The sequence below is a fragment of the Anas platyrhynchos genome, chromosome 23 (genome assembly GCF_047663525.1).
Source record: "Anas platyrhynchos isolate ZD024472 breed Pekin duck chromosome 23, IASCAAS_PekinDuck_T2T, whole genome shotgun sequence".
Taxonomy (NCBI): Eukaryota; Metazoa; Chordata; class Aves; order Anseriformes; family Anatidae; genus Anas; species Anas platyrhynchos.
In genome coordinates this window covers 1,943,535-1,971,287 of record NC_092609.1, presented here as the reverse complement: position 1 = coordinate 1,971,287, position 27,753 = coordinate 1,943,535, and the positions used below count along the sequence as shown (strand labels likewise).

The 27,753-nt window shown below is 68.2% G+C and overlaps 5 protein-coding genes across 9 annotated transcripts; 3 read left to right on the top strand and 2 right to left on the bottom strand.

Annotated features, from left to right (window-relative positions):
* Window positions 1-60: 60 nt before the first annotated feature.
* LOC110354773 (surfactant protein C-like) lies at window positions 61-1,827 on the bottom strand. 2 transcript variants are annotated; one of them, XM_072027156.1, is made up of 6 exons: window positions 1,670-1,827; window positions 1,203-1,475; window positions 1,027-1,131; window positions 833-943; window positions 591-696; window positions 61-507 (listed from the first exon to the last, which is right to left on the bottom strand). In XM_072027156.1, the coding sequence occupies exons 1-5, from the start codon at window positions 1,709-1,711 to the stop codon at window positions 601-603; spliced, it is 627 nt and encodes a 208-aa protein (XP_071883257.1). In that variant the 5' UTR covers window positions 1,712-1,827; the 3' UTR covers window positions 61-507; window positions 591-600. The 2 variants fall into 2 exon arrangements, with proteins under 2 accessions (XP_071883257.1, XP_038022980.1); XM_038167052.2 differs by having other exon boundaries at window positions 61-504.
* Window positions 1,828-2,973: 1,146 nt separating this feature from the next.
* Window positions 2,974-4,220, bottom strand: SFTPC (surfactant protein C). Its single transcript, XM_027443680.3, has 5 exons — window positions 4,060-4,220; window positions 3,828-3,974; window positions 3,590-3,730; window positions 3,406-3,516; window positions 2,974-3,283 (listed from the first exon to the last, which is right to left on the bottom strand). Exons 1-5 carry the CDS (start codon window positions 4,102-4,104, stop codon window positions 3,185-3,187), a joined length of 543 nt encoding a protein of 180 aa, XP_027299481.2. The 5' UTR covers window positions 4,105-4,220; the 3' UTR covers window positions 2,974-3,184.
* A 151-nt stretch (window positions 4,221-4,371) lies between these two features.
* On the top strand, window positions 4,372-9,088 carry LGI3 (leucine rich repeat LGI family member 3). The gene is made up of 8 exons (XM_038167051.2): window positions 4,372-5,181; window positions 5,771-5,842; window positions 5,951-6,022; window positions 6,138-6,209; window positions 6,309-6,380; window positions 6,537-6,706; window positions 6,781-6,945; window positions 7,033-9,088. The coding sequence occupies exons 1-8, from the start codon at window positions 4,970-4,972 to the stop codon at window positions 7,848-7,850; spliced, it is 1,653 nt and encodes a 550-aa protein (XP_038022979.2). The 5' UTR covers window positions 4,372-4,969; the 3' UTR covers window positions 7,851-9,088.
* Window positions 9,089-9,871: 783 nt separating this feature from the next.
* On the top strand, window positions 9,872-14,176 carry REEP4 (receptor accessory protein 4). Its single transcript, XM_038167058.2, is given in 8 exon segments — window positions 9,872-10,032; window positions 10,704-10,776; window positions 10,861-10,937; window positions 11,584-11,704; window positions 11,784-11,897; window positions 12,971-13,257; window positions 13,259-13,349; window positions 13,462-14,176. Coding segments are annotated over 8 exon segments (936 nt in total). The 5' UTR covers window positions 9,872-9,925; the 3' UTR covers window positions 13,528-14,176.
* Window positions 14,177-16,322: 2,146 nt separating this feature from the next.
* HR (HR lysine demethylase and nuclear receptor corepressor) lies at window positions 16,323-27,135 on the top strand. Of its 4 annotated transcripts, none has more exons than XM_072027155.1 (18): window positions 16,323-16,563; window positions 20,971-21,750; window positions 22,324-23,080; window positions 23,280-23,457; window positions 23,541-23,764; window positions 23,838-23,987; window positions 24,077-24,163; window positions 24,247-24,368; window positions 24,545-24,620; window positions 24,730-24,899; window positions 25,004-25,237; window positions 25,323-25,519; window positions 25,710-25,785; window positions 25,974-26,104; window positions 26,192-26,287; window positions 26,362-26,657; window positions 26,745-26,864; window positions 26,945-27,135. In XM_072027155.1, the coding sequence occupies exons 2-18, from the start codon at window positions 21,013-21,015 to the stop codon at window positions 27,013-27,015; spliced, it is 3,723 nt and encodes a 1,240-aa protein (XP_071883256.1). In that variant the 5' UTR covers window positions 16,323-16,563; window positions 20,971-21,012; the 3' UTR covers window positions 27,016-27,135. The 4 variants fall into 4 exon arrangements, with proteins under 4 accessions (XP_071883256.1, XP_071883254.1, XP_071883253.1 ...); XM_072027153.1 differs by lacking the exon at window positions 16,323-16,563 and adding an exon at window positions 17,279-17,419; XM_072027152.1 differs by lacking the exon at window positions 16,323-16,563 and adding an exon at window positions 19,463-20,036.
* The last annotated feature ends 618 nt before the right edge of the window (window positions 27,136-27,753 follow it).

Sequence of the window (27,753 nt, the reverse complement as noted above, 5' to 3'; positions counted from 1 at the left end):
ACCCCCCCCCACAGCCGGCTCCGTCACGGGGGTGTCCCCAGGAACAGCTCCGGGACCTGGTTTCTTCCCCTCGTCCTTTATTCGGCTCCGAGGGGACACTTTTGGCACATTTGGGGACATTTTCAGCTGGGCATCCAGCTGGGGACTGCGGCGGAATCGCCCCCCAGGCCGGTGCTCCAAGCCCCAGCCGAGGTCACTGGGCAAGCAGAGAAGCAGAATGGAGAATTTTGGGGGTTTTAAATGTTTTTGGGTTTTTTTAAGCTCATTTTGGCACTTGGGCTCGGAGAAGCTGAGAAGACAAAGTGACAAACCAGACGTGTCACAGGCGCAGGCGGCGTGAGGCGCTCGCCCCAGCAGACACCCCCGGCCCCCCGCCACCAGCCCCCTCCCCAAATTTTGCAGCCCCCTGGGATGTGGGGGCTGGCAGGGGGGGTGCTGCTGGCGATGCTCCCGTCCCGGTGCTGTGCAGGAGGAGGGCTGGAGGTGACGCCGTGGCCGTCGGGGCTGCTGCAAGGCAAAGGTGACGCCGTGAGGGTGCCGCTGCGTGGGTGGGGGACCCCTAAACCCCCCCCCAGTACCCCAAAACTCACCCAGCCTGCCCTAAATCCAGTAAACGGGGACGATGCTGCAGAGGATGCTCGCCGTGGTGCCCAGCAGGGAGCGGTCGTCCAGGGGCATGGCCAGCCTCTGCTCAGCCTGGGGGAGAAATGCAGGGCGCCCCCGTTTCCATCCCTCACCTTTGGGGGGTTCCTGCGCCCCCAGGGAGCCTCCTGTGCCCCCATAGAGGCTCCTGTGCCCCCCCAAAACCTGATCCTGCCCCTCCAGAGCTCACCTGCCGGCGCTGGAAAGCCTGGGTGGCCGCATCCAGCCCCGGGATGTTGTCCTTGTCCATGCGGGTGACGTAGCAGGCGTGGTGCAGCCGCGACCTGTAGCTCACCAGCAGCTGTGCGCACGCAGAGCCGGGTGGGTTTGACCCCAAATCCCACCCTATGGACCCCCACCCCCTTTCCTTCCCCCCCCACTCACGTTTTTGTAGTCGTAGACCACCGTGGCCGGGTTTCCAGCTCCGCCGTCCACGTAGAAAGTGGCCGCGTCCTCTTCCCACGCCCTCCCCGCGCCCAACCGCAGGACCTGGGGACAGGGGGGGGAGCTCAACCCCTGCCCCCTGCCCGTCCCCGGGGAGCCCTGGGGACCCTACTCACGGCGTCGGGGTGGCCCCGCTCCACCTGCAGCCACATCAGCAGGGCGCCGGCGATGATGACCACCAGCAGGACCACCACCACCACCACGATGAGGAGGCACTTGAGGTGGTGGCAGCTGCTGAGCAGCTTGCGGGGCAGGTAGCAGAGCAGGCGAGGCACGAAGCACAGGCAGCCCTTGAGGCTGCAGCAGCCGGGGCGGCAGCAGCGCGAGCATTTGGGGCAGCAAAGGGCGCAGGGCAGGCAGCAGGAGCCGCAGCAGCCCTTGTCGGCGTCCTGCGGGCGTGAAAAAGGTGGAGAGATGTTGATATAAGGGGCCAAGGGGTGAAATGGGGGTGGGAAGGGCTCGCTGGGGTTCAGCTCCCACCCTGCTCGCCCTTGGGGGTGCGTGTGGGGGGTGCTGGGTCTCCACGAGGCACGCAGAGGGGGGGCGCAAGCGTGGCACCGCTCCGTGGGGCGCGGGGACTCACCAGCGGCTCCTCGACTGCCACCTGCTTCATGCTGCTCTCCATCTCTGCCTCCTCCTCCTCCTCCTCTTCTTCCTCTTCCACCTCCCAGCCTGGGCAGCCCACAGCAGCTGGGGCAGCGGCTTTATTTGGGGGGTTTTGGGGTGGGGAAGGGGGCGGCCCCCACGAGCAGCCTCGTGGTGCCACTCGGGTGTGCCGCCCGCTCCCGGCGGTGTTTGCCCAGCGCCCTGCCCGGAGCTGCTTTCCCCTGGGAACCTGCAGCTCAAGAGGGCCTGAGGACACTTGTCCCCAGGGCACGGGGACCTCTCTGCTGCCCCGGAGCGGGATTTGGGGCCAAAGCAAACCCTCCTCAAGGGCTTCAAGCTGCCCTCCAGGGTGGAGCATCCGGGGACGGAGGCAGCCAAAGGGGAACCTGGCCCCGTGCCCGTGACCCTTCGCCACCTCGGGCACCTGGAGGTGCTGGGGAAGGGGAAAACACAGAGGGGACATCAAAAGGGTCCCCGCGAGCCGCAGCGTTGGGGCAGGAGCGGGGTCACCATGGCAGGGGGCCACGGAGCACGGATTGGGGCCGGGTGCTCCAGGGCCTTGGTCCCGAGGGTGCTGGGACCGCATCGGTGACCTCTTGGCCACCCTGGGTCCCCAGCACGGTCCCCAAGCAGCCATGGCTGTGGGTCTGCCCCACATCTTGCCCCCTGCCTCCTCCCCCGGGGTGCTGAGCAGGATGGGGACCCCCCCGGGGGGGTCTTGCCTTGTGCAGGGGGGGGCGCAGAGCCCCTGCCTGGCTGCGTGCGCCCCTTCCCAGCCAGGGGGGCACGGGGCAGGGATGGAGAGGTGACGGTGACACGTGGGGAGGTCCAACGCCCCTGGGGGGCTGGCACGGGTCCCCCCCAGCCTCTTTTTTGTCCCTTCGGATCCCCAGATCCCCAGCAGGACACATGGGGGTGAGCCCCGAGGGTGCCCCTGGCTGCTGTGGGGTTGAAGCAGGGGGACGTGGGGCGCACGGAGGGCGCAGGGGGCAAGCTGGGGTGGCACCCATGGGTGCCCTGCTGGCCCCGGGGATGTGACCTGCGGTCCCTCTGTCCCTGTGTGGGTGAGGACGGGAGAGGGACGGGAACTTTTTCTGCACTTTGGGTGCTGGGTGCCCCAAAGGGCTGGGGACGCCGGGGCTGGGGACGCCGAGCCCTCCGGTGCCCCTCGGCTGGGGCTGGACCTGACCCCCCCCTGATTAAACCAACACCGGGGGTGCTCCCCCCACGCCGGACCCCTCGGGGACCACCCCAGGCGCAGGGAGAGGAGGAGAGCAGGACTGGAGGCAGCGCCCAGCTTTACTTTGCCGACAGCAGCGCACATCCCGCAGCGAACCCCAATCATTTATTGCAAGCACCACGCGGTGCCGAGGCCGGTGATGAAGCCGACGATGATGATGAGGATGAGGATGATGAGGAGGAGGAGGAAGGAGCCCAGAGGGGCACCACAGGGGGCACGGGGGGGACGCCCCCTCCTCATCCCCAGCCCCTGCTAGGTCCAGTAAATGGGCACGGAGCTGCAGAGGACGTTGGCGGTGGTGCCCAGGATGGAGCGGTCAGCCAGGGGCTCAGCACCAGCCTTCCCCTCGCCCTGCGGAGACACAGCGGGAGCTCTGGCCACCCGTGGCCACCGTGGCCTGGAGGAAAAGCTTGCCACAAGCCCAGCGGCGCCCTTCCCAGGTGCCCAGGCTGCGGGCACGAGGCTGGGCTCACCTGGCGCCGCTGGAAAACCTCGGTGACGGCGTCCAGCCCGGGGAGGTTGTCCTCATCCACGCGGGTGATGAAGCACACGCGGTGCAGCCAGGACCTGTAGCTGACCAGCAGCTGCGTGCAGGCAGCCCCCCCGTCAGCCCAACCCCGTGCTCAGCCCCCCCCCAGCCCCCCGTGGCACCCGAACCTTGCCGTAGTCGTACACCAGCAGCGCGGAGGAATTGCGCCCCTCGGCCACGGCGAACGTCCCGATCCTTTCCTTCCTGCTCATGGAGAGGTGCTGGGGGGGCCCTTGGGCGCCCAGCCCCTCGATGCTCATCCTCAAAACCTGCAGGGAGGAAGGGGACGGAGTCACCGTGGAGGGGGGGGACACCCCTGGAAGCCCCCCGCTGGGCGCAATGCGTGCGCCCCCCCTCTTTGCGCACCGTCTCGGCGTGCGTCTCGGTGAGGTGCAGCCCCAGCAGGAGGAAGGCCCCCACCAGCACCACCAGGAAGACCACGGCCACCACCACCATCAGGAGGCTCTTCAGCTGCTGGGGGACGCAGGGGAGGCGGGGGGAGGCCGTGTACTCCTGGGGAAAGGGGGGGGGGGGAAACAGCGGGGTGAGCCCAGGCTCAGCCCCGTGCCGGCGGGGCCGGGTGCTGGGTGCTCCTTACCGGGGGGGCCTCCTCTAGCAGCGCCTCCTTGGAGCTGCCGTCCATCTCTGCCCTCACCACGCAGCTCCTGCCCCGCTGCCAGCAGGAACGGGGGATTTATAGGGTCCTCGGGGGGCGCTGGGGCTGCCAAGGTGCCACTCGAGCTCTGTTTGCCCAACCCGGATAAGAGCCGGGAAAGTGTGTGCGGGAGGGGGGGGGGGCGTGAAATCCTCTGAGGGCCTTTTCCCAGCATTTGCAGGTGGTTTGGGAGGGGGCCAAGGCAAACAGGGCGGGTGCCCGCCCTCCTCCTGCACCCCCTGCGCCCACCCCGAGCACCCTTGGGGGCTGCCCCCCGCTGCCACCCAGCCCCGCGGGCAGCTGCGCAGGGCTCGGAGCTGGCTGGGCTCATTGTTGGCCGCGAGCGCCGTGCCTGGGACGGGCAGCCCAGAGCCCCCCCCCGCCACCCCCAACCTCCAACCCCCCCCCAGGCCTTGGCAGCACCCAGGGCAGCCGGGGTGAAGCGCTGGGAGTGGGCAGCACCCCCCAAAAAAATCAAAGCAGAGCCTGAACGGAGCCACCGCCTGCCCTGGGGGTCCCCCCCTCCGTGGCACGCAGCCCCCCGTGCTGGGGGCACGTGTCCCCAAGGCCACCCGCCCGTGCCGTGCCGTGCCGTGCCGTCACGCTGCTGCATCCATCCCTCTGTCCCTCCCTCCCTCCTCCTGCAGCTCACAGGAGCATGGAGAGCTGCAGAGCAGCAGCCCCGCTGCCGCCAGCCCCCTCCAGCACCGCCGCTTCCCCCCGGCGCTGAGGGGTCCTCGGGGAAGGAAGGAGAGGGGGCAAAATAAAAATAAAAAAAAGGGCTCGGCTGCGGCTCCAGGGGAAAAAAAAGGAGCAGGAGAAGAAGGAGCAGGAGCAGGAGCAGGCCAGGGCGATGGAGCTGCGGCACGGCAGGAGGATGCCCGGGGGCCAGCTCTCGGCTCTCCTGCTCCTCCTGACCTCCGCTTTGCTCTGGGGGGCTGCGGGGGGCCGGCGGCCTCCCCGGCCACCCCCGTGCCCCCCGAGCTGCTCGTGCACGCGGGACACGGCTTTCTGCGTGGACTCCAAGGCCGTGCCCAAGAATTTGCCCCCCGAGGTCATCTCGCTGTGAGTAGCCGGGGAGGGGGACGGGGATGGGGATGGGGACGGGGAAGGGGGGGGCGCACACAATCGGCTCCCCGTGGCGCAGGGCTGGCAGCGGGTGCTGGGGCAGGGCCAGCCTCGGTCTTTGTGCTGCAGTGGGGTTGTGCGGGGTGAGAGCAGCTTGGGGGGGTCTCTAGGGGGGTGAGGGAAGCTCTGGGTGGGCTGGGGACCCCCCCAACCCTGGGTTTGTTCCCATGTGGGGGTGCCCTGCGGTGCCAGCAGGTCCCCCGTGCGCACACGGCGCTGGATGGAGCAGGGCTGCAGCCCGGCCCCGCCGCACTGCCCGGCTGCTGTGACCTTGGGGACAAGAGTCCCGGGGGGGACACGGTTTGGGGGGGGGTCCCTGGGGGCACAGCAGGGCGCAGGAGCCTCGTAGGGGTGCGTGCGCACCCGTCTGTGTGCGCACACCCAGGTTTGGATGTGCCGCAGGGCACGCGTGGGGTGGGTGCCAGCCCTTGGGGCTGAGCCCCTTGTCCCCTACGTGTCCCCCCTGTGTCCCCCCCGTGTCCCCCCCCATGCCCATCACGGCCCCGGGGTCTCCTCCTCCCCGCAGGACCATGGTGAACGCGGCCTTCACGGAGATCCGAGAGGCGGCTTTCGCCCACATCCCCTCGCTGCAGTTCCTGTAGGTCAAATCCCAGACCGGTGACCCCCCCCTCTCCCAAATCCTCACCCCCTGGGTGCCCCCCCCGACCCAAATTCTGACCCTTTCTCCCCCTTTTTTTTTTTGCAGCCTGCTGAACTCCAACAAATTCACGCTGATCGGCGACAACGCCTTCGCCGGCCTCCCGCACCTGCAGTACCTGTGCGTGGGGGGGGGGGGGGGACGGGGACGGGGACGGCCCCCGAGGGGGGGTCCCGGGGTGGGGGCTGCTCCCCGTGCCCTCGGCGCAGCCCTGCAGCCTCTCCTCCTGCCCTAGGTTCATCGAGAACAACGACATCCAGGCGCTCTCCAAGGCCACCTTCCGCGGGCTCAAGTCGCTGACCCACCTGTGAGTAGCGGGCACCCCGTGCGCCCCCCCTGGAGGGGGGACATTGGGGACAGCTCCGTGTCCCTCTGTCCCGCCGGGCACAGCGCCTCTCGTCCCCAGGTCTCTGGCCAACAACAACCTGCAGACGCTGCCCCGGGACCTCTTCAAGCCTCTGGATATCCTGAGTGATTTGTAAGGCTGCCGCGGCACCGGGGACACCGGGATGGGGACGGGGTTATGGGGCACGACCCCACGGGCACCTCTCTGCGCCCCCCAAATCGGGATAGGGGGGTCCCCGCTGGGGCTCGGGCAGGGCAGGGGGAGGACTCGGTGCCCTCCTCTCCCCAGGGACCTGCGGGGGAACTCGCTGGCCTGCGACTGCAAGATCAAGTGGCTGGTGGAGTGGATGGAGAGCACCAACACCACCGTCCCCGCCGTCTTCTGCAGCAGCCCTGGGCAGTTCGAGGGCCAACGCATCCGGGACCTGGCGCTGGGCGACTTCCAGTGCATCACCACGGGTACGGAGACCCCCCCCCTTTAACCCCCACCCCAACTTAGCTCCCCGCGCCCTCACCTCCTCCTTTCCCCGCAGATTTCGTGGTGCACCAGGTGCTGCCCTTCCAGGCGGTGTCGGCCGAGCCCTACACCTACGCCAGCGACCTCTACGTGGCTCTGGCACAACCCGGTGCCAGCAGCTGCGCCGTGCTCAAGTGGGACTACGTGGAGCGCAAACTGCGCGACTTCGACCGCATCCCCGGTAAGGTCGGCACCGTGAAACCCCCCTTTTTTTTGTCCCCTGGTGTCCCCCCCCCCAAAAAAAAATTGACGTGCCCCCGCCCCGCAGCCCACTCGGCCGTGCACTGCAAGCCCATCGTGGCGCAGGGCCAGCTCTACGTGGTGGTGGCGCAGCTTTTCGGCGGCTCCTACATCTACCGCTGGGACACGGCCGTGGATAAATTCATCAAGATCCAGGACATCGACAGCCAGAAAACCCGCAAGCCCAACGACATCGAGGCCTTCCAGATCGAGGGCGAGTGGTACTTCGTCATCGCCGACAGCTCCAAGGCGGGCTCCACCAGCCTCTACCGCCTCGACCAGAACGGTTTCTACTCCCACCAAGCCCTCCACGCCTGGCACCGCGACACCGACGTGGAGTACGTGGAGAACGACGGCAAACCCCGGCTCATCATCGCCAGCAGCTCCCAGGCGCCCGTCATTTACCAGTGGAACCGGGCGCAGAAGCAGTTTGCGCCCCAGGGGGAGGTGGGCGAGCTGCTGGACGTGCAGATGGTGAAGCATTTCAGGGCGAAGCGGGAGCATTTCCTCTGCCTCAGCCGCTACATCGGCGACTCCAAGGTGGTGCGCTGGGAAGGGCAGCGCTTCGTGGAGCTGCAGACGCTGCCGTCGCGCGGCTCCATGGTGATGCAGCCCTTCGCCGTGGGGCAGCGGCGCTACATGGCCCTGGGCAGCGACTTCTCCTTCACCCACGTCTACCTGTGGGATGAGGAGAAGCAGAAATTCGGCAAGTTCCAGGAGCTGGCGGTGCAGGCGCCCCGGGCTTTCCGCTACGTGCCCGCCGCCGACGTGCAGCTCCTGCTGGCGCCCAGCTTCAAGGCCAACACGCTGGTCTACCGGCACGTGGTGGTGGACCTCAGCCTCTAGCCGGGGGGAGGCAGAGCCCCCAAAAGTGGCTCTCACCTCCCCCGGGGGGCTGCTCGGGCACGGGGACACGCATGCGCCCGCCAGCCCCATCCTCACTCTGCCCCACGGTCACAGCCCGGTGCCTGCGCCCCTCCCGCACCCACACCCCTTTTTTTGGGGGAAGCCACTGCCCTCGTTTTTCCCCCGGTGCACCCACAGATCCCCTTCTCTGCCCTCCCATACACAGCACCCACGGCCACCCCGTCCTGGCCGCGTGCTGGGACACCCCTCGCCCTGCAAAGCGACGCCCTTGGGTGCTGGCAGGGGGGGAGCACGGGCACGGGGTATGGGGGCTGCAGGCAGGGCCAGGGCTGTATGGGATGGTCCCAGGGCATGGGGCTGCTTCCAGGTGGGTGGGATGCTCGAGGGCAGCGGGATGTTGGCAGGCGGATGGGGTGCTTTGATGCCGAGGTGTGTAACGGGGGCGCTCCGGGGTCAATGGGATGCCCCGGGGTGGATTGAGATGCGCCAAGGTGGATGAAATGCCCCAAGGTGGAGGGGATGCCCTAAATTGGATGGGATGCCCTAAATTGGATGGGATGCCCTAAATTGGGTGGGATGCCCTAAATTGGGTGGGATGCTCAAGAACAGTGGGATCCTCTGATGCCAAGATGCAGGGGGATGCCCCAAGGTGGTTGGGATGCTCTGAGTTGGATGGGATTCCCCAGGATGGTTGGGATACCCCAAGGTTAATGGGATGCCCCGAGGTTAATGGGATTCCCCGAGGTTAATGGGATGCCCCAATTTTAATGGGATTCCCCAAGGTTAATGGGATGCTTGAGGCCAGCAGGATGCAGCCCCAATTCCTGTCCCCCTTGTGCACACCCCGCAGCCCCTCTGCCCCATCCCCGCAGCGTGCCAGCCTCACCGGGGTGCACGCACCCACCCAAAACACCCCCAAATAAACAAACTGTGACCCCCCAGCCGTGCCTCCACCTCCTCCCAGCGGCTCTACGAGGCTGAGGCCAGCCGAGAGCCCTGCTCGGGGCTCTCCCGGGCGTTTTGGGGGAGCAGCAGAAGCCCTGACCCGAGGCGGGGAAGCGGGAGGTGTTCCCCCAGGGTGTGGGGTTTGCTCCTGCACCCCGCCCGCACGGCTGGTTTTCCAGGGGAGCTTTTCCAGGTCCCACAGGCGCGTGCATATGCATGGGAAAAGAAAAACCACTAATTAAGCTCACGAATAAAGAGCCTCTCTTCGGGAACAGGCAGCCTGGGGAGAGGGTTTGTTCCCGGGCGGCTGCGGATCCTAAACCCATGGCTCCGCCACCCCGCTCTGCCTCGGTTTCCCCAGCAGGAGAGGGAAGACCCCAAAAGCAGCCGTGGTAGGGGTCTGGGGAGCCCCAAGGCCACCACTGGGGACGCGTGGCCGGGGGAAACGTGGCCTGGGGCAGGTGCCGAGCCCACCCATGGGGGCTGGAGAAGCCCTCCAGGATCCTCTGCTCCATCCATCCCCAACCACCACCGAGCCCTGACCCCAAGCACCACGTCCAAGCTCTCCTTGAGCACCCCCGGGGACGGTGACGCCACCACCTCCCTGGGCAACCCGTCCCACCGCCCGGCTGCTCTTTTTGGGAAGAAATATCTCTTTATTTACAACCTGAACCTGCCCTGGCACACCTCGAGGCCGTTCCTTCTGCTCCTATCACGGTTATCTGCAAGAAGAGGCCATCCCCGAAACCAAAATAAAACCACGAGGTCACACGAAGGCGCCTGCTTCTCCTTTTTCCGTGTTCTAAAGGCTTAAAACAAAAACAAAAACAAATAAAAAATGGGTGGGAGAGGGAGGGGCTCACCCTTTGCACTACTGGGCGTTACCCTTTTAAGACGCGGCGTTGCCCTTTTAAGAGATGGCATTGCCCTTTTAAGAGATGGCATTGCCCTTTTAAGAAAAAGGTCTCGCCCTTTTAATAAGCGCCGTTGCCCTTTTAAGGCGCGCCGTGGCCCCCGTGAAGCCGCGCCGTTGCCCTTTTAAGAGTAGCCCCGGCCCCCTTTTTAAGAATGGCGGGGCGGGGCCGCGTGGGCCGTTGGGCTGGCGGCGCATGCGCAGAGCCCGCGGCCGCCCCATTCAAGCCGTTGGGGCCGCTGCGGGCCCCCCCCGGGCCCCCCCCCCAGCCATGGTGGCCTGGGTGCTGAGCCGGGCCGTGCTGTGAGTGGGGGGGGGCTCTTGTGGGCCCCCCCGGCCCCCTGTGGGCCCCCCCTGGTGCTGGGGGGGGGTGGCCGTTTAATTGGGATTGGGGCGGGGGGGCGTGGGGGGGGTTTGGGGGGGTTTGGGGGGATTTTGGGGGGGTTTTGGGGTGGGGGGGGGTTGGATTTGGGGTGGGGGGGTGAGGTGGTGCCCCCCCCCCCCCCCGGGTGTGGGGGGTGTTGGGGGTTGTGGTGGGGCTGGTATGGGGGGGCGTGTCCGAGGGGGAGTCTGGGGGGGGGCAACTGCGGGGTGGGGGGGGGCTTGGGGGGTGTTTTGGAGATGGGGAGGATTTGGGGGGGGTATCTGAAAGGGGAGGGGGGGATCTGGGGGGGGGCTCCTCGAGGAGGGGGAGACGTTGGGGGGGGCCCTAAAAGGGGAGGGGGAGTTGGGGGGGGGCACACTGGGGAGGGGGAGACCCTGGGGGGGGGCTCCTTGGGGGGGGGGAGAATTTGGGGGGGGCCTAAAAGGGGATGGGGAGACCCTGGGGGGGAGGGGGGCACCTGAATGGGGAGGGGGAGACTTTGGGGGGGGGAACCTAAAAGGGGAGGGGGAGACCCTTGGGGGGGGGGGGCACCAAAAAAAAGGGGAGGGGGACACTTTGGGGGGGGGTGACGCCGCCTGCCCCCCCCCAGGCTGGTGTTCGGGATGCTGTACCCCGCCTACGCCTCCTACAAGGCCGTGAAGAGCAAAAACATCCGCGAATACGTGAGTAGGGCCCCCCCCCCCGGTGCCCCCCCCCAGGCCCCAAATTTGGGGGGGGGGGGCTGACAACTGCCCCCCCCCCCCCAGGTGCGCTGGATGATGTACTGGATCGTCTTCGCCCTCTTCATGGCCACCGAGACCGTCACCGACATCTTCCTCTCCTGGTGAGGGCGGGGGGCTGCGGACCCCCCCCTTTTTATTTTTGGGGGCTGGGGTCCCCCCCCTTTATTTTTTCTAGGGTTTTCCCCCCTTTTCTTTCTTCTGGGCTTCTCTCCCCCCCCTTTTCTTTCTTTTTGGGTTCTCCCCCCCCTTTTATTTTTTGGGAGGTTCTCCCCCCCCCTTTTCTTTTTTTCTGGGGTTCTCCCTCCCTTTTCTTTTTGGGGGTTCTCCCTCCCTTTTCTTTCTTTTTGGGTTCTCCCCCCCCCCTTTTATTTTTTTTAGGGTTCCCTCCCCCCCTTTTTTTCTGGGATTCTCACATCCCACTTTCTCTTTTTTGGGGTTCTCCCCCCCCCTTTTCATTTTTCTGGGATTCTCACCCCTCTTTTCTTCTTCCTGGGCTCCCCTCACTTTCTCTGGGGGCTCCCCCTTTCTCTGCCCCCCCTTTTCAGCATACCCCCACTTTTAGGGTCTCCCACCTTGGGGGGGGGGGGCAACAATTAGTAGGAAGACAGATTTCGGGTGCCAGCTGGGCTCCCCACCCCAACACCAATCCCTGTAGGGAATACGTACCTGGGGCCCCCTCCCCGATATTTTTTGCCCCCCCCCCTGATATTTTTCACCCCCTCCCAATTATTTTTTGCCCCCCCCCAGGCTCCCCTTCTACTACGAGGTGAAGATGGCCTTCGTCCTCTGGCTGCTGTCCCCCTACACCCGCGGCTCCAGCCTCCTGTACCGCAAATTCGTGCACCCCACGCTGGCCCGCAGGGAGCAGGTGGGCCCCACCCTACCCCCCCATAATTGTGGGCCCCACCTTTGGCCGCTGCACTCACCCGGTGGGCCCCACCCCGTAGGAGATCGACACCTACATCGTCCAGGCGCGGGAGCGGGGCTACGAGGCCGTGCTGAGCTTCGGCAAGCGGGGGCTCAACATCGCCGCCACCGCCGCCGTGCAGGCGGCCGCCAAGGTAAGGGGGGGGGACACGGTTATGGGGTGGGGGGGACGCGCCGTGGGGTAAGCAAGGGGTTGTAGGGCTGGGCTCGGCCCCGCTGGTTCTGTTCTGTGGTTTCGGGTGCAAGGGGGGCAGCGGGGTCCCCCCCCCAGTTGGGTTGGGGTCTCCCTGATGGGGCTGGGGTCCCCCCCATTTGGGTTGGGCTGGGGTCCCCCCCATTTGGGTTGGTCCCCCCCCTATGGGGCTGGGGTCTCCAAAATGGGGTCAGGGGTCCCAATGGGGTTGGCATCCCTTGTGGGAGTGGGGTCCAACCCCAATGGGGCTGGGGGCCCCTATTTGGGTTGGTCCCCCCCCTATGGGGTTGGGGTCTCCAAAATGGGGCCGGGGTCCCCCAGTGGGGTTGGGGGTCCCCCCAGTAGGGCTGGGGTCCCCCCCATTTGGGTTGGTCCCCCCCCCCATGGGGTTGGGGTCTCCAAAATGGGGCCGGGGTCCCCCATAAGGTTGGGGCTCCCCAATGGGGCCAGGGTCCCACCCAATGGGGTTGGCATCCCTTGTGGGACTGGGGTCCCACCCCAATGGGGCCGGGGTCCCCCATTTGGGTTGGGTCCCCCCCATTTGGGTTGGTCCCCCTCCTATGGGGTTGGGGTCTCCACAATGGGGTTGGGGTCCCCCACTTGTTGTTGTGTCCCCATGGGGTCCCCCTCCATGGGTTTGGGGCTCCCCCAATGGGGCCGGAGTCCCCCATGGGGTTGGGGTCCCTCCCAGTGGGGTTGGCATCCCTTGTGGGACTGGGGTCCCACCCCAGTGGGGCTGGGGTCCCCCATTAGGGTTGGTTCTCCCAGTGGGGTTGGGGGCTCCCCAATGGGCTGGGGACCCCATTTGGGTTGGTCTCCCCAATGGGGTTGGGGTCTCCTGTGGGGTTGGGGCTCCCCAATGGGGCCAGGGTCCCCCATGGGGGTCCCCAATAGGGCCGTGCTCCCCCATAATGGGGCCGCGCTCCCCATAGACCACCGTTACCCCATTGCTTCACTTTCTGCCCCATAGAACCTCACCTCAACCCCACTCTTTTTTCCCCCCCCACCCCACAGAGCCAGGGGGCTCTGGCCGGGCGCCTGCGCAGCTTCAGCATCCCCGACCTGCGCTCCCTCCCCGACGACGCCCCCCTACACTACCGGGACCCCCTTTACCTGGAGGGCGAACCGGGACCGGGGGGGGCCCTGCGCACCCCATGGCCGGGAGCTTTAGGGGATTCGGGGGGGGGCTGCACCAGAACCATCGGCTGGCCCCTACCCCGCGGGGCACCCCCGCGTTGTGACAGCGAGGAGGAAGAGGAGGAGGAGGGGGAGGAGGAAGGGCGCTGGTCGGATTCGCAGCTCCCCCCGAGCCCCCCCTCAACCCCGCGACCCCAAACCCATCTCCCGGAGCCAGAGCTTGCGCACGGCGAAGAAGAAACCCCAAAACAAAGAGGTATTGTGCCCCCCCCGCCCCCCCCCTCACCAGCACCCGGCTGTGCCTGGCAGGAGCTCACCCCCTTTTATTTTTTTTCCCCCCCCTCACCCCAAAAATTCCCCCCCCCCAGGGCTCTTCCCGGCTGGTGCGTGGTCGGATTCGGAAGAAGCCGGCACCGACGGGGCAGGAGGATTAATTTAACGCCCCCCCCCCCGGGGGGGGGGAAAAAGCATCGCCAGGAGTCTTAACCTGTTGAGTTTGCTGCTGCATTGCCGGGGGGGGGCAGGATTTGTGCCGTGCCCCCCCCCAACACCAAAGGGTGAGGGCTCCCCGCTGCCTCGCACCGCCTGTGCCTTAGGTTTTGGGTTTGGGGGGGCTCCGTCCTGGGGCCTGGGGGGCTCCGTCCTGCTCCCAGCTGTGCCCCCCCACCACCACTTTTTCCATTGCCCATCGCTGCTGCGGGGGGGGCGCCGGCGCCTCTCCCGTGGGGGCTCAGCTCCCCCCTCCCCAAACACTACAGGAGCCCCCTCCTCAGCACGGGGTGCCCGGGGGGGGGGCCCTGCTGTCCCCTTGCCATTTTGCCTTATTTCCTTGTCCCCCCCCCCCCCCAGGAGCCCCCGTGGGGCCATCCAGGTCTCCATCCATCCCCGTGAAGCCAAAGACACCTCCCGTGCCCCCCCCCTTTGCCAGGGACCCCCCCCCCTTTTTTTTTTTTCCCCCTCTCTACTTGAAACCGGAGCGCCGGTGCCGACCATGCCCCACGCGGCTTTTAACGCCCCCCCCTCCTCGTGGGGGGGGCATTTTTTGTACACAGACGAATAAATCTGATTCCAGACTTTCCGAAATCGCTGTCCCCATCCCTGTGGGGGGGGGATATTCCTTTGGGGGGGGGGTCATTGATCCATCCCTCGGGGGCTTCGCCCCCTGCCTGGGGTGGCACGAGGTGACGGGCTCCTCGCCTTGAGGGGGGGGCTTTCTGGGGGGGGGGCAGGGAGCAGCTTAGGTGGAGGTGGCCGGATTAGCCGGGTAAAACTGTCTCAGAGACGATTACTTCGAGCAGCGGGGAAAACGGGGGGGGGGTTCCGGGGGGGGGGGGGCACAGGGTGAGGGCCAGGGGCTGCCCGTAATCCCCCCCAAAGCCGCTTAGGGCGCACGGTTCCTCCAAGGATACGGCCCTGGGGGGGGGGTGTGGGGGGTCTGGGGGGGGGGTGGACCCCTAGAGTGGCTTTTGGGGAGGGTGGGGGGGTGCTGGGAGCCCCCCCGGGGGGGGCACTGGGGGGGTGTGGGAGGCTGCTGGGTTGGAAATTGGGGAAACTGAGGCACGGAGAGGGGGCGCGGAGAGGGGGTACCCGCTGCGGGCTCCTCATTTTGGCACCGTCCCCGTGCTTACCCCCCCCCCCCCCCCCGAGGGACAAAAACCCAAAAGAGGGGCACGAGCAGCCCCCATCCTGCCCCCCCCCACCCCCCCATCCTAAGGGGGGGCTCCCAGCTGTGTCAGCTCGCGGGGCCGCTGCCAGGCTGCAGTCAGCAAAGCCGTAATCTGCCCCGGCTGGCAGCGCCCCAGCGCAGCAATTACGGGGCTGACCTGAGCTCGCCCCCCTCGCCTCCACCCTCCCAGCTTTGGGGGGGGGGAAATGCCCCCCCCCGCCACCCCCCCAAGCTTTTTGTGGGGTCCCCGGAGCTCTCCGTGGGGCAGGGTTTGACCCCGCTGCGCTGCGCCCTCTCCGTGCCCATGGGGTTGTGAGGGGCTGTGCGAGCTGCAGCCCCCCCCCCTTTAATCAGCTTCCCCGTGGGGATGGTGTTAATGGGGGCGAGGGGTGGGTTTGTGCCCCCCCTCGGCACTTTTTGGGGTTTCCTTGCACCCGTCCCCAAGAGCTGGGGGGGGGGACACGGGGGGGACACAACGGTGTCACCTCGCCCTGCTGGATGCGCCCCTGCCCCAGGAGGGGTGACCCCAAATATTTGGGGTAGCTACGGGCCGAACCCCACAACTGATGGCACCACCCCCACACCTCGACCCCCCCATTTCCCTCCCGACCCCCCCAAACCACAACCAAACCCGACAACCCCCCCTTTATTTTTTTAGAGATGGGGGATGCCGACACCCCCCTAAACCCCATTAAAACCCCCCAACCCCCCTTTTTTTGGGGACACCCCCTTTTTGGGGACCCCCTTTTGCCACATCCCCCTTCCACCAGCCCCCCCCCAACCCCTGCAGCCCCCCCCGGGTGCCGTGTCCCCCCCCCCCCCCCTGTGGCCCCGCTGCCTGACTCAGCCTCTGCAGCCCGGAGCCATGTGAGGCCGCGCACACATGGCTCCCCGCGCGGCGCGGGGCTGTATTTTTAGCAGACGGTATCAAAAGCATAATTATGGCTGTTGTTTAAACGCAGCCTCTTTTTTTTTTCCCTTTTTCCCTTTTTTTTTCCCTTTTTTTCTTTTTTTTCGGGCGGTTTTTCAGCTCCCTCCATCCCCCCCCCAACCTCTCCAACCTCTCCAACCTCTCCAACCCTTTGCGCCCAGGGTGCGCACGGCGTGGGATGGGGCTGAGAGCCCCCCAGGTCTCCCCGGGGGGTGCAGGTAAGGCTCCTTGCCCCCCCCCCCTTTTTTTTTTCTTTTTTTTTTTTTTGCGGCCCCCTCCCCGTGACGTCTTCATCCCCGCGGCGAGGAAGAGGAGGGTGGGTGGGGAGCGTGGGAGCGCCGTGGGGAAGGGGCGCGCGAGGTGACGGGGCCGCGGGAGGACACGGCGGCTGCTGCCGGAGGAATGAGCCCCCCCACACACACTCAGTGCCCCCCCCACGGTCCCCCCCAGCAGATTTCCTCCCCCCTGGCCCCTTGGGGACCCGGCTGTCCCCACGCAGCCCGGCCCTGCCCTGCCCTGGCACTCGGATCCCATTCAGCTTCCCCCCCCCTCCCCGGCCAGGGCACGTGCGCTGGGGCTGGAGCGCAAACGGGGTCACCGAGCCCCCCCCCCCCCATCATCATTTTGGGGACAAACCCAACGGGATCGTGCCCAGCGGAGCCCCCCCACGTCGCTCCCTGCTCGGGGCCGTCACCACCCAAGTGACCAAGGGACGCCGCGTCCCCATTTGTGACTCTCCTCTCCCCACGCCAAGGAGCCGTGACGCCCCATCGTGTCCCCCCCCCGGGCCACCTCTGCTCGTCCCCCGTCCCCTGCCAGCCATGGGGGGGCCCCGGCAGCGGGGTGGGGGCTGGAGACCCCGACCGCTCCTAGGTAGGTGCTGTGGGGCCAGCGGGTGCCATCTGTGCCCCCCCCTTTTTCCCTGGCTGCCATCCTAAACTTTTGGCGATGCCCAAATATCCCGGGGGCTGCGGGCACGGGGCCATGGTGGGGGCTGGCTGCGAGGTGCCCCCATTTTTGGGGACAGGGCTGAGATTTTGGGGTTGTTTCCACACCCTAAAGCCTCCCCCAGGGTGGGAGAGCTGCCCGGAGAGGGCTCGATCCTTTTGGAGAGGTGACAGAAGGGGGGGGGGGGGTCCTTTGGTTTTGGGGCCGGATTCCCTCCCGGCCCCGCAGAGGGGACCCCAGCGTGGCACAACGGGGTCCCGCTGCCCTTCCCCGGGGGGGGAAAATGCCTCTCCTCCCGGGGGGGCAGCGGGATTAGCGCCGCTTTACTCACCTCCCCGGGGACGCAGCAGATTAGGGCCGGCCGGGGCTGCGGGGAGCCGCTCGGGGGCCAGCTCCTGCGGGGTTTTTGTGCCCCCCAGGCCGGTTTCGGGGGGTTTTAGGGGAGCGGGCGGCTGGCAGAGCAGTTGGGCCGTGGCCCTAATTCCCAGAAAGCTGCTCGTGTGGGAGTGAGTGTCCTCCCGTGCCCTCCGCTCCGCCGCAGCCTCCAGACTCCTGAAGGTTTTTGACGTGGTTTTGTGTTTTTTTTTTTTATTTTTATTTATTTTTTTTTTTTTTTTTAAGCACCGGGCGCAGATTAGCCAAAGCTCGCCGCGCTCGCTCGCGCTCGGCCAGCTGAAAAAGAGGGGGGGTTGGTTGGAAATTAAGGGGGGGGGGGGGGAAACGGGCAGCCTTCCTCTGCTGTGCGCCCTTGTCTTCCTCACCTGAGCCGCGGCGGAGGCAGGTAGGTGCGCGCCGGGAGGAGGAGGAGGAGGAGGGAGGAGGAGGAAGAGGAGGAGGAGGAAGGGCTTGGGCTGCGAGGATGGAGTTGGAGGGGGACCCTGGGCGAGTGTTTTTTTTTTGGGGGGGGGGGGTTGAGTGTGTTTTGCATGAGGAAATGGTTGGATTTTGGTGTTTTTGGGGTTTTGGGGTTGGGGGCTGTGGAGCCCTCTCCAAGGGGGCTGGGGGGGTCGTGGGGTGCTCGGGCAGGGCAGGGGACGTGGGCACCCCCCTGGGGACATGGGTACCCCCTTGGGGATGTGGGCACCCCCCCAGCTCCTCTGCACATCCCCACACAGAGGGGGCTGAGGGGTCCCCCTTATTTCCAAGACCCCCATCCCACAGCGCCCCCCGTGCCGGGGACCCCCCCCAGCCCTCCTGGTCTCCCCCTTCCCGCAGCCCCCCCCTGGTGCCAGGGGGTGTTTTGGGGACGGGGTCCCCCCTCCTGGTGTCGCCCCGTGCATCCTGCAGGGATGCCAGGGTTTCTAATTCGGGAGTTTCCGGCCTCCTGCTGCCTGCTTTTGGCCAGCGCTCGCCTCGGGGGTGTTCGCAGGCCCTCAAATTTAAGGCAAAAAACAGTGGGATCGGGACCGTGCCGCGCCGGGGGGGTGCAGGGATGGGGAGCAGCACCCAGGGGAGATGTCGGGATGCTCACAGAGCGGGGTGGAAATGCCCCCCAAAGCCCCCAGCCCCCCAGCACCTCCCCATTTGTCGTGCGCCCTCGCTGTGATTTGGGGTCTTTTTGGGGTCCGTGCCGGTGCCGTCTGGACCCCGCAGCCCCCCAGCCCCGTGGGCTCTCTCCACCGCTGTGGGACCGCCCTGGCCCTGCTGCTGCCTGCCCCGGGGAGGGAAGGGAGGGCAGGGAGAGCTCTTTCAGCACCTTCTCATCCCGCCGAGGCGCTGGCTCGCCCACACCCCGCTCCCCGGCTCATCCCCTCCCTGTTCCTGGCACCCAACGGGAGCCGCCAGCCCAGCCGGGATCCCACTGGGACAAAACGCCATCCCCTACAGCTAACCCACCCTGGAGAGGGACGGGGGCTGGTGCGAGACCCCCAGCATCAGGAAACCCCCCCGTTGCCTCCCCATTTTCCCCCCAGTGGGGGTTAACGCACGGTTTTGGGGCCAGGGCGCACGCAGCAGCTGCTGAGCCGGCACGAAGCCACGCTCCGGTGGCGAGCGCGCTGCTCGTGGCCTGCCTTCACCCCGGCGTCCCCCCCCCGGCCCCGGTAGCCCCCCAGGGAGGCTGTGTGAGCCGTGCCGAGCCGTGCCGAGCCGGGGGAGGCCGTGTGGTTTATGTAACGCGCGGAGCGAGCAGCGCGCAGGGTGTCCCTGGGACAAGGCACACGTTACATAAAACCCCTCCGGCACTGCCAGCGCCGTGGGTTCCTCCTTCAGAACCTAAAAACGGGGTCCTCACCTCGGGGACCCCCCTGGTGTGCTTCTTCCCCCCCCTCCAAGGCTGGAAAATCCCCCCCCGGGATGTGGCCGGCAGGGCGCACGGAGACCCGGTGGGCACGGGGGGGGGACCTGGCTCCTGGCACCCCTCCAGCCTCAGCGTTGGGTGCCCGTGGCTCTGTCTGGGCACCTTTGGGTCCCTTTTGAGCCTCACGGGGTGGAGGGGAGGAAGAGGAGCGCTGCCTTCATCCGTGCCGGGTGGAGGAAGGGTGGTGGCAGGGTGACAAGGCAGGACAGGGCGAGCCCGCGGTGTTGCAAGGCCGAGCGGTGCCGGGCTGGGGGCCGTTTTACCCCCCCAGCACCGTGTCCTTTGGGGTCCCCAACCCCTTTGGGGCAACCGAGCCATCCTCTATGGGACACAACTCCCCAAAAACACCGGGGCTGGGGCTCTTGGCGCGTTTCTCCCAACCTGGTTTTGCCCGGAGCGCGTGGCCGGCGTCTTTCATCGGCGTCGTCGGCGGGGCGGCGGGGTGGCTCATCCTTTTTCCCCCCCCCTCTGGAACAAAGGGCGCTTTCTTCGCGCGGGGCACAGCACACCTGCCCTCCTTGGCACGGCCCCGCACCGTGCCGCCGCCGGTGCCCGCGGGGCTGGGCGTCCCGCCGGCATTCCCGGGCGTCTCCAGCAACCCCAGCTCCTCGCCTCGCCCTCCCCAGTCGCTGCGGGAGCCCGCCGAGGCTGCACGCTCTCCCGGCACCTCCGTCGCCTCGCTTTTCACCCCAAAAATGCCCGAGGCTGCTTAGAGCCGGGGCGCCCTCCCTCTTGCCCTCTCCATCGCCGTCGCCGCCGTCGTCGTCGTCGCTTCCCGGGTGCCCCCCGTGCGCCGCCGCCCGCCCGTCCCCGCTCGAAGGCTGTTGGGAAGGAGGAGCACGGAGCCCCCCAGGCCAATGGATCGCAAAATCCAGCTCCAGCCTTCGGAGAAGAACGTTCCCAGGGCAGCCCAGGCGGTTTTCTGCCTCCTTCAGATCCCGGAGCCAGACCCCTTCAGTCTGTGGGTTTAGGCGCGACGCCTCGCCGCCACCCGCTGCCGGTGCCGTGCCGCTCGCCGCGTGTGTCCCCCCCACCTCCCCGGTGCCTGGGGGGGGGTGGCGTGTCCCCCCCCAAATGGACCGAGCCTGTGCTGTGCCAGGTAGCTCGCCGGGTGCCTCGGGGATGCTCCCCTGGGGACAAAAAGGGGGAGCCCCGAGGAGCTTGGGGACGCCGTGCGGTGGTTTTGGGGTGCTGGGAGGGAGCGGTGCTGGGGTCACGGTGCAGGGTTGGGGAAGGGGAGGGGAGGTGGCTCCGGGTTCCCCGTGCCCCGTTCCGGCTCCGTGCCCCCAGCGGGGGCTTGGGCAGCAGCAGGGGACGGGGACTTTGCTCCGCTCTGTGTGCACGGGACGTGACGGGAACGCTGGGGGCCGCGCGGCGCTCACGTCCTGCCCCCGGCACGGCCCCGGGGTGCCCGTTGGGGTGGCTCCGTCCCACCCCGGAGCCGGCTGAGCTTTTTGGAGAGCCGGCTGAGACCCAAAGTGCCCCGGAGCCGGGTTGTGGAGGGCAGGGGATGGCTTTGAGCCCCTCGGGAAGGGCTGGCACCACAACGAGGGACGGCTCCGAAGCGTGCGTGTGTGGCCCGGCTCCCAGGGAAGTGTTAATCCAGCAAATCCCCCCCGGCATTTCTCCCAGGAGGGGCCTCTGGGAGCCGGGAGCTCCCCGGGCTGGCTGCAAACCCTCCTGGGAAGCTGTGCCCGGCCCTGGCTCCGGGCGAATACCTGCGCGGGGCAAGGCCTCCCCACGCCGGGTGCCAGCGGGCGGGCGCGCGGCCAGGCTGGGGGGGGCGCAGGGTGCGTCCCGGAGGGGTGCAGGGCAAGGGGAAGGGGGGGACGCCCCTTCTCCAGCTGCGTGCCCCCACTTGGGTTGCTCGACACCCTTGGGACCCCCCAGGATGTGAGGATGGAGCTGGGGGGGGCACGGAAACCGTGCCTCAGTTTCCCCCACTGCGTGCGCCCGGCAGCTCATAAGGGTTGGGGGTGCCCTCAATGCCACCCCCCCACCCTGAGGTCCCTTTTTCTCCCCCCCCCCTGCAGGATTTGGCCGGCCGGGCACGGCGCTGAGCACCACATGAGCCCATGGCCAGCGAGGCGAGGATGGGGGAGGCCGTGCCACGCTGGAGGAGAGCCCCCGAAACAGCGCAGGACCCCCGGGGGCTGGAGAGCAGCGGGGTGCCGGGGGTCCTGCCCCAAAACACGGCCACCAACCCGGCCCTGGGGGGCTACCAGGAGCCCCCCAAGCTGAGCTACAGCCCCGGGCTGCCCACGGACAAGGGGTGCCCCTGGAGGGGCTCCGAGGGCTGCGCGGAGCCGGCCGGCTTCCCGCTGGGCTGCCCCTACCCCCCGGCCCCACAGCGCCTACGGGACGCCCTGTGCCACCCCAAAGACTCCTCCGAGCTGCCTCTGCTGCTGGCTCCCAGGAACGGGCAGCCCAAGGAGCCCCCCCCCGGGTGGGCTGAAGCCGTGCTGGCCCCCCTGGCTCTCTACAGCCACGCGTACCACCGCTACCCCCTGCCCTTCCCCGCCGCGGACACCCAGCGCCCCGGCAAGCCCCGCGGGGACGGGGACCCCCCGGCTTTCCGCAGCTGCCCCTTCCTCCTCTCCTCGCTGTTCCCCCCCCCTGGCCCCCAAACAGAGCCCGGATTTGGTTGCGGGGGGCCGGAGGGGCCCGTGGGTGATGGGCGCTTCGCCGGCACCGAGTGGCGCCTGGGTCCCTACGTGCCGGCTTGGGGGGCGCAGCCCCTCTATTTGGGGGTCCCGCCGAGGTGCAAGGCAGCTCCGGGAGCCTTCGAGGGGAGCTGCGGCTCGGGGAGCAAGGTAAGGGGGCGTCCTCGTGGCTCTGGGCCCTGCTCCCCCCCCCCCGGCTTCGGGGGTCCCTTGGGTGAACCCAGCCGGGAGCGGCTTCGGCACCGGGGTGGGGGTACCCAGCACACGCAGCCCCCCAGTGGGGTGTGCCCCCGTGCTCGCTCCTATAACTCGCCCAAAGGGCAGGGAGGAGCCCCAGGGACCCCAAAATCCCCAAAATGTGGTGATGCCCCCTCTGAGGGGGGTAAGGGGGGGGCTGCTCTCCTCGCCCGGGTGGCCCGTGGCGGTGCCGGGGCTGAGTCACGGCGGCACGGAGGCGGCAGGAGGCAGAGCGGCCCCTGGGTGCGCCCCATTCCTTTCCCACGCGGATATGGGGCGGGGGGGGGGGCACACGGGGACACCCCAGGGATGGGATCAGCTGGGAAAAGCATCGGGGGGCTGCCTGGCTCAGGGGGGAAACTGAGGCAGGGCCGTGGGGCGCCCCCCAGCTCCATGCGATGGGGGTCAGGGCGCAGGGGCAGGGATGGGGACCCTCCCCCAGGTGGATTCCAGCCTGAAGAGCCCCCCCTTTGCTCCCCCCCCCAGGATTTTTACCCGAAGAAGGAGCCTGGCTTCCACCTCCAGGCCGAGGACCCCCAGGGGCAGCCAGGGCACGGCGGAGACGGGGAGGGGGCCACGGGGGTGCCAGAGCCCCCGGGCACCCCGTGGAGGGATGGCAGAGCGGGGGCCCCCCCTCCTCATCCTCACACCCCCCCGCTCAGCACCGCAGCCCCCCTGCTCCTCCCGCAGCCCAGCGTTACCCCGGGGGGGGCCTGGGTGGGCGCACGGCCCCACGCCCCCCCGTGCAAACCCAAAGACGAGCGCCCGGCGTACCAAAGCCTCAACCCCGGCTCACCGCCGGCACCGGTGGGCGCAGACCCCCGGCTGGACAGGCACTACCCCATGGGCCCCCCCTGCCCTCTGGGGGGGGTCTGCGGGGGGCTGAGACCCTTTGATGCGCCGGGGTTGGAGGGGGAGAGCACCCCGGGGGGCAGCGGGGGCCGTTTTCCGTGCCCGCCCAGCATCCACACCAAGCTGAAGAAGACGTGGCTGACGCGGCACTCGGAGCAGACGGTGCCAAGGTGCAAAGGGGGCCGTGGGGACGGCCCCGGGGGGGCTGCAGAGCCCAAACGTTCGGCCAAACGCCCCCACGGCACCGAAAACGGGCACCGCGGCGGCGCCGATGGGGCTGGAGCGGCCAAACGGGGAGCCAAAACCACCGAGAGCCCGGCTGGCACCGAGCACCGGGGTGGCACCGGGAGCCGAGGGGGCCCAGCGGAGAGGATGGAGCTGGGAGAGGGAGGTAAGGGGGCTGCGGGGGGGGGCTGTCCCCATCCGTGGTGTCCCCAAAGGGCTATGGGGGGGTCCCCAACCATGCTGGCTCTGCTCCCAGCCCAAATTTCCAGCCCTACTTTTTGGCCCACTTTCCATCCCCTCCATGTGCGCAGTGCCGTGGCCGTTCCAGCCCCAAATTCCCCCCCTATTTCCCCCCCCCCCCCCAGGACCCCCGGTGTGTGCCGGCCCCGAGCCGTGGTGCCTGCAGAGCGTGCCCTGCACCGCCCTACCCAAAAGCATCCCCCGCTGCTGCGCCTGCGCTGCCAGGGCTGCGGGGAGCCCTGGGGATGAAGATGAGGATGAGGAGCTCCCGGAGAGCACCTGCAGGCTGCTGCATTTCCGCAGGTGAGATGGGGAGGGCTCCGGGGGCCTTTTTTTTGGGGTCCCCATGGAGCATCCTCCCCCGTAACCCCGCTTTGGTCCCTCAGGCTCGCCTTCGGGGACGGCGGGGAGCTGAGCGTCGACGGCTTCTGCACCGTGGACGAGGCAGAGGGGGAAATTTTGGGGCTGGGGGCGGCCGGGGGCTGGGGCAGGAGCAGCAGCAGCAGCCTGTGCCTGGCCAAGTACCTGCTCTCCGTGCTGGGGGGGCCCTTCTGCGCCGCCGTCCGCAGGGACAGGGACGCCTGGATGGGGGCTCACGGCCAGCCCGGGGGTAAGCGGGCACCCCAGGGGGGGGGTCCCCAAAAGCTCGGGGGGGTGGGTGGCTGAGGGTGGCGTTGTTGCAGGGCTGACGGCTTGGAGGCGCGGGGAGGGAGCCCCCCAGCTCTGTGACGTTTGCCAGCGCCGCTTCTTCAATTCCCACTGGAGCTGCGCCGCCTGCGGCTTCCAGCAGTGCCCCCAGTGCCACCAAGGCCAGCAGGAGGAGGACGGGCACGGTACGGGACCAGATCCAGGCGGTGACCCCCCCCGCAGACCCCGCAGGGTGTCTGGGGGTATCACTTTGGGGGTGTCCCCTCTCTCGCAGGGGACCCGGCACGGCCGCGGTGCTGCGCCCCAGGGCAGGAGCACGCCCCAGCAGCCCTCATCCCCACGCAGTTCGTCCCCACTCACGGTGAGCAACCTTAGGACCCCCCCCAGGACCCCAAAAACCCTTCCCCTGGGTGCTGACCCCCCTCGTTTCCCCCCCCCTCCAAGTCCTGGCCCGGCTCTGGCAGCAGCTGCACGAGGTGTGCGCCAAGTTCGACGTCAAGTGGCACTGCCCCTGCGGGGACGGGGACACCGAGCAGGGGGCTGCGGACCCCCCCGGGGGCAGGCAGGTAGGGGGGGACACAGGGGACATGGAAATCTCGGGGGGGGGAGCACCCTGACCCCCTTCCACCCGCTGTAGGGGGGCAGGAGGGGGATGGTGCACGGTCCCAGCCCCCAGGAGCAGCGGGGGCGCTGGGGATGTGCCCCCCTCCCCGCATGGTTTGGTGGCACGGGGGTGTTTTAGGAGAAGCTGGGGAGCGTGGCCCCCCCCCTCGTGCCCAGCACCAATGGCGAAACCACGGCCAGAGCCATCAAGGAAGGTACGGGCGGCACCGGGGGGGGGGGGAGGCTGCACTTTTGGGGGTTGGAGAGGGGGGTGTGAGGAAGAGGAGGCAGCCCCATCTCTCTGCCCCCCGTTTCTTGGAGCAGAGAGCCCCGAGGGGGGGTCACCATCACCACCGGGGCCACCGCCGCCCCCCCGGGGGGCCGTGCAGACCGCCACCCTCTGCGACCTCCTCGCCTCCACCGCCGTCAAGCTGTGCCTGGGGCGCAACGGGGTGCGCATGGCCTTCGCCCCCGTCGCGCCCCCGTTGCCCAGCGTGAGTACCAGCACGGGGAGGCTGGGGGGGGGGGGGCTAAAAAGGGAGGTGGGCAAGGCGGGGTGATGCCCTGTGCCCCCCCCACGCCGCCCCAAATCCCCCAGGACAATCGGCTGACCAGCATCCTGGACAGCATCATCGCCCGCGTGGTGGAGAGGAAGATCCAGGAGAGGCACGCGGGCTGCGAGCTCAGCTGCCCCGGCCCCCCCAACCCCCCCGGGACCCCCGGGACCCCCTCTTCCCACTGCATCCTGGCCCCGGGGGGGCTGCTGTGGCTGCAGGACCCCGGCCACGCCACCAATTACCGCCTCTTCCAGGAGCACTGGCGGCAGGGCCAGGTGAGCCCCTTTGGGGATGGGGACGCACGGACACCCCCTCCCCAGTTATTCCCCTATACTGACCCCTGAATCCCCCCCCCCGCAGCCCGTCCTGGTTTCAGGGCTGGAGAAGAGGCTGGACGGGAGGCTGTGGGGGCCCGAATCCTTCCGCCCCCCCGGAGGGGAGCAGGAGGTGGAGGCGGTGAACCTGCGGGCGCAGCCGCGGCGCGTCAGGATGGGCAGCGGGCGTTTTTGGGACGGCTTCGCCGCCAGCCCGAGTAAGCAGCCGGGAGCCACCGGAGGGTTAGCATCGAGGGGACGGGGACAGAGGGGACAAAAGGGGAACCCGGACCCCCCCGTGGGATGATCCAACCCCCCCTCGGTGTAAACTGAGGGGCAGCAAACCGCCCCCGCGCATCGGTGGCCGGGGACGCGCCGCGCGTTGGCACCGCGGGGGGGTCCCGGTGCGTGACGCCGTGTCCCCATCCCACAGCCTGCCCGGTGCTGGAGCAGGGCGCTGGGGACGTGTTGAAGCTGGAAAGTGGCTTTGGGGACATGCAGCTGTGCCGGTAAGTTGGTGGCAGTGCCCTCCCCACGGGGGCTGCACCCGTGCGTCCTTGGCACCATCGGTGCACCCTCGCCAAACCCCATCGGGGCGCCCTCGCCAACCCCCCCGGTGCAGGGTGCTGGGGTTTGGGGACACGGTGCCGACCCCACACGAGGTCCCCAAGCTCGGAGCGTCCCCTCTGTGCCGCAGGGCCACCAACCTGAGCTCCAGCTTGCCTCTGCCCGAGTACTGTGGCCCCCACGGCCGCCTCAACCTGGCCTCCTACCTGCGGGGCGAGCGGGGCCGCCGCTGGCTGCGCCCCCGCGTGTGCGCAGCGTACGGTGAGCGGGGGAGCTGAGGGGTTTGGGGGGGGGACACCGAGCCCCTCCCGGCCACGCCGTGCCACCCCCCTGCTCCCCAAATCGCAGGCGTGAGGCCCCGGGGTGGCAGCATCGGCACCAAGAACCTGACGGTGGAGGCAGCCGACACCATCAGCGTCCTGGTGCACGCCGCGGCGCGGCACGGTAGGGCTGGGGTGTGTGTGGGGGTCCCGTCGCAGCCCCCCCGGACCCCCCCTGACCTTCCCCTGCACCCGCAGAGCTGGAAGCCGAGGAGGATGGCATGGACGAGCTGCTGCAGGAGAGGCTGCGGGGTGCCGGCAGCCGCCCCGGCGCCCTGTGGCACATCTTCCGCGCCGAGGACGCCGGCCGCATCCAGGATTTCCTGCACAAGGTGGACCAAGAGCAGGGGGGGCCCGCAGAGGACCCCCCCGGGGGGCTCTACCTGGACTCGGAGCTGCGGCGGCGGCTGCGGGAGGAGTGCGGGGTGAGCGCCTGGACCCTGCTGCAGTGCCTGGGGGACGCGGTGCTGGTCCCCGCCGGGGCTCCGCACCAGGTAAGGCACAGCCCCGGCTCCTCCTGGGGAAACTGAGGCAGGGGGCACGTCCCCAACGCCACCACCGCCACCACGGCGTGCCCGCAGGTGCAGAACCTCAGCAGCACCATCAGCGTGGAGCAGCGGTTCCTGTCCCCGGAGAGCGCTGCCCGCCTCGGGGACATCGGCACGGGTCCCCCGGGGGTGGCACGCTGGCTCCAGGCTCAGGTGGGTGACATTTGGGGACCCAGGACGGGGGTCTCCAGGGTGGCTGCGTGGTGCTGAGCCCCCCCCGTGCGTCCTTGCAGCTGGATGGCATGATCCTGGCCGCCGTGAGGGAGGCCGTGGGCGTCCTGCAGGGCTGCAAGTGAGGCGGTGACGCGGCACCGGGATGCCCAAGGCAGCACCGTGCCCGTCCCCTGCTGCGCCGCCCGGTGCTGCTTGCTTGGTGCTGCTTTGCTCTGCCAGGAATAAAGAAAAAGGGTCGGCTGCGCCGCCAGCTCCTGCCTCCGCGTCTCCCTTGGGTCTTCGGGGCAAAAGGGGGGGCCCTGGGGTGCGCAGTGGGACCCAAAAACGGAGCTGAGCACCCACCAGGGAGAAAAGCCAGCCCAGAGGGCAGAGAGCAGCCCTGTCCCTGCCCGCAGCGGTGTGCACCAGGATGCCCAGGAGCATGGCCTGGGCGTTAATGGGGGAAAAAAAAGGGGGCTGGAACATGTGCAGCAAGCACCGAGCAGTGTACGCAGCCATGCACCATGCACCGTGCACCATGCACCGTGCACCATGCACCGTGCAGTGTAGGCCACCATGCACTGCATCAGAGCGAGCAGGGCCGTGCAGTGCACGCAATGCAGCGTGCAATTAGAAGCGTGCAGCAAGCACCGTGCAATGGGCACCCTGCATTTACAGCCCTGCAACGGGCACCGTGCAAGGGGCAGCATGCAAGGGGCACCAGGTGATTGAAAGCGTGCAGTGGGCACCGTGCAGTTAGCGCCATGCAATTAGCACGGTGCAATGGGCACCATGCAACGGTCACAGTGCAATTAGCACGATGTGATTAGCAACATGCAATGGGCACCGTGCAATGGTCATCATGCCATTAGCACCGTGCAATGAGCAC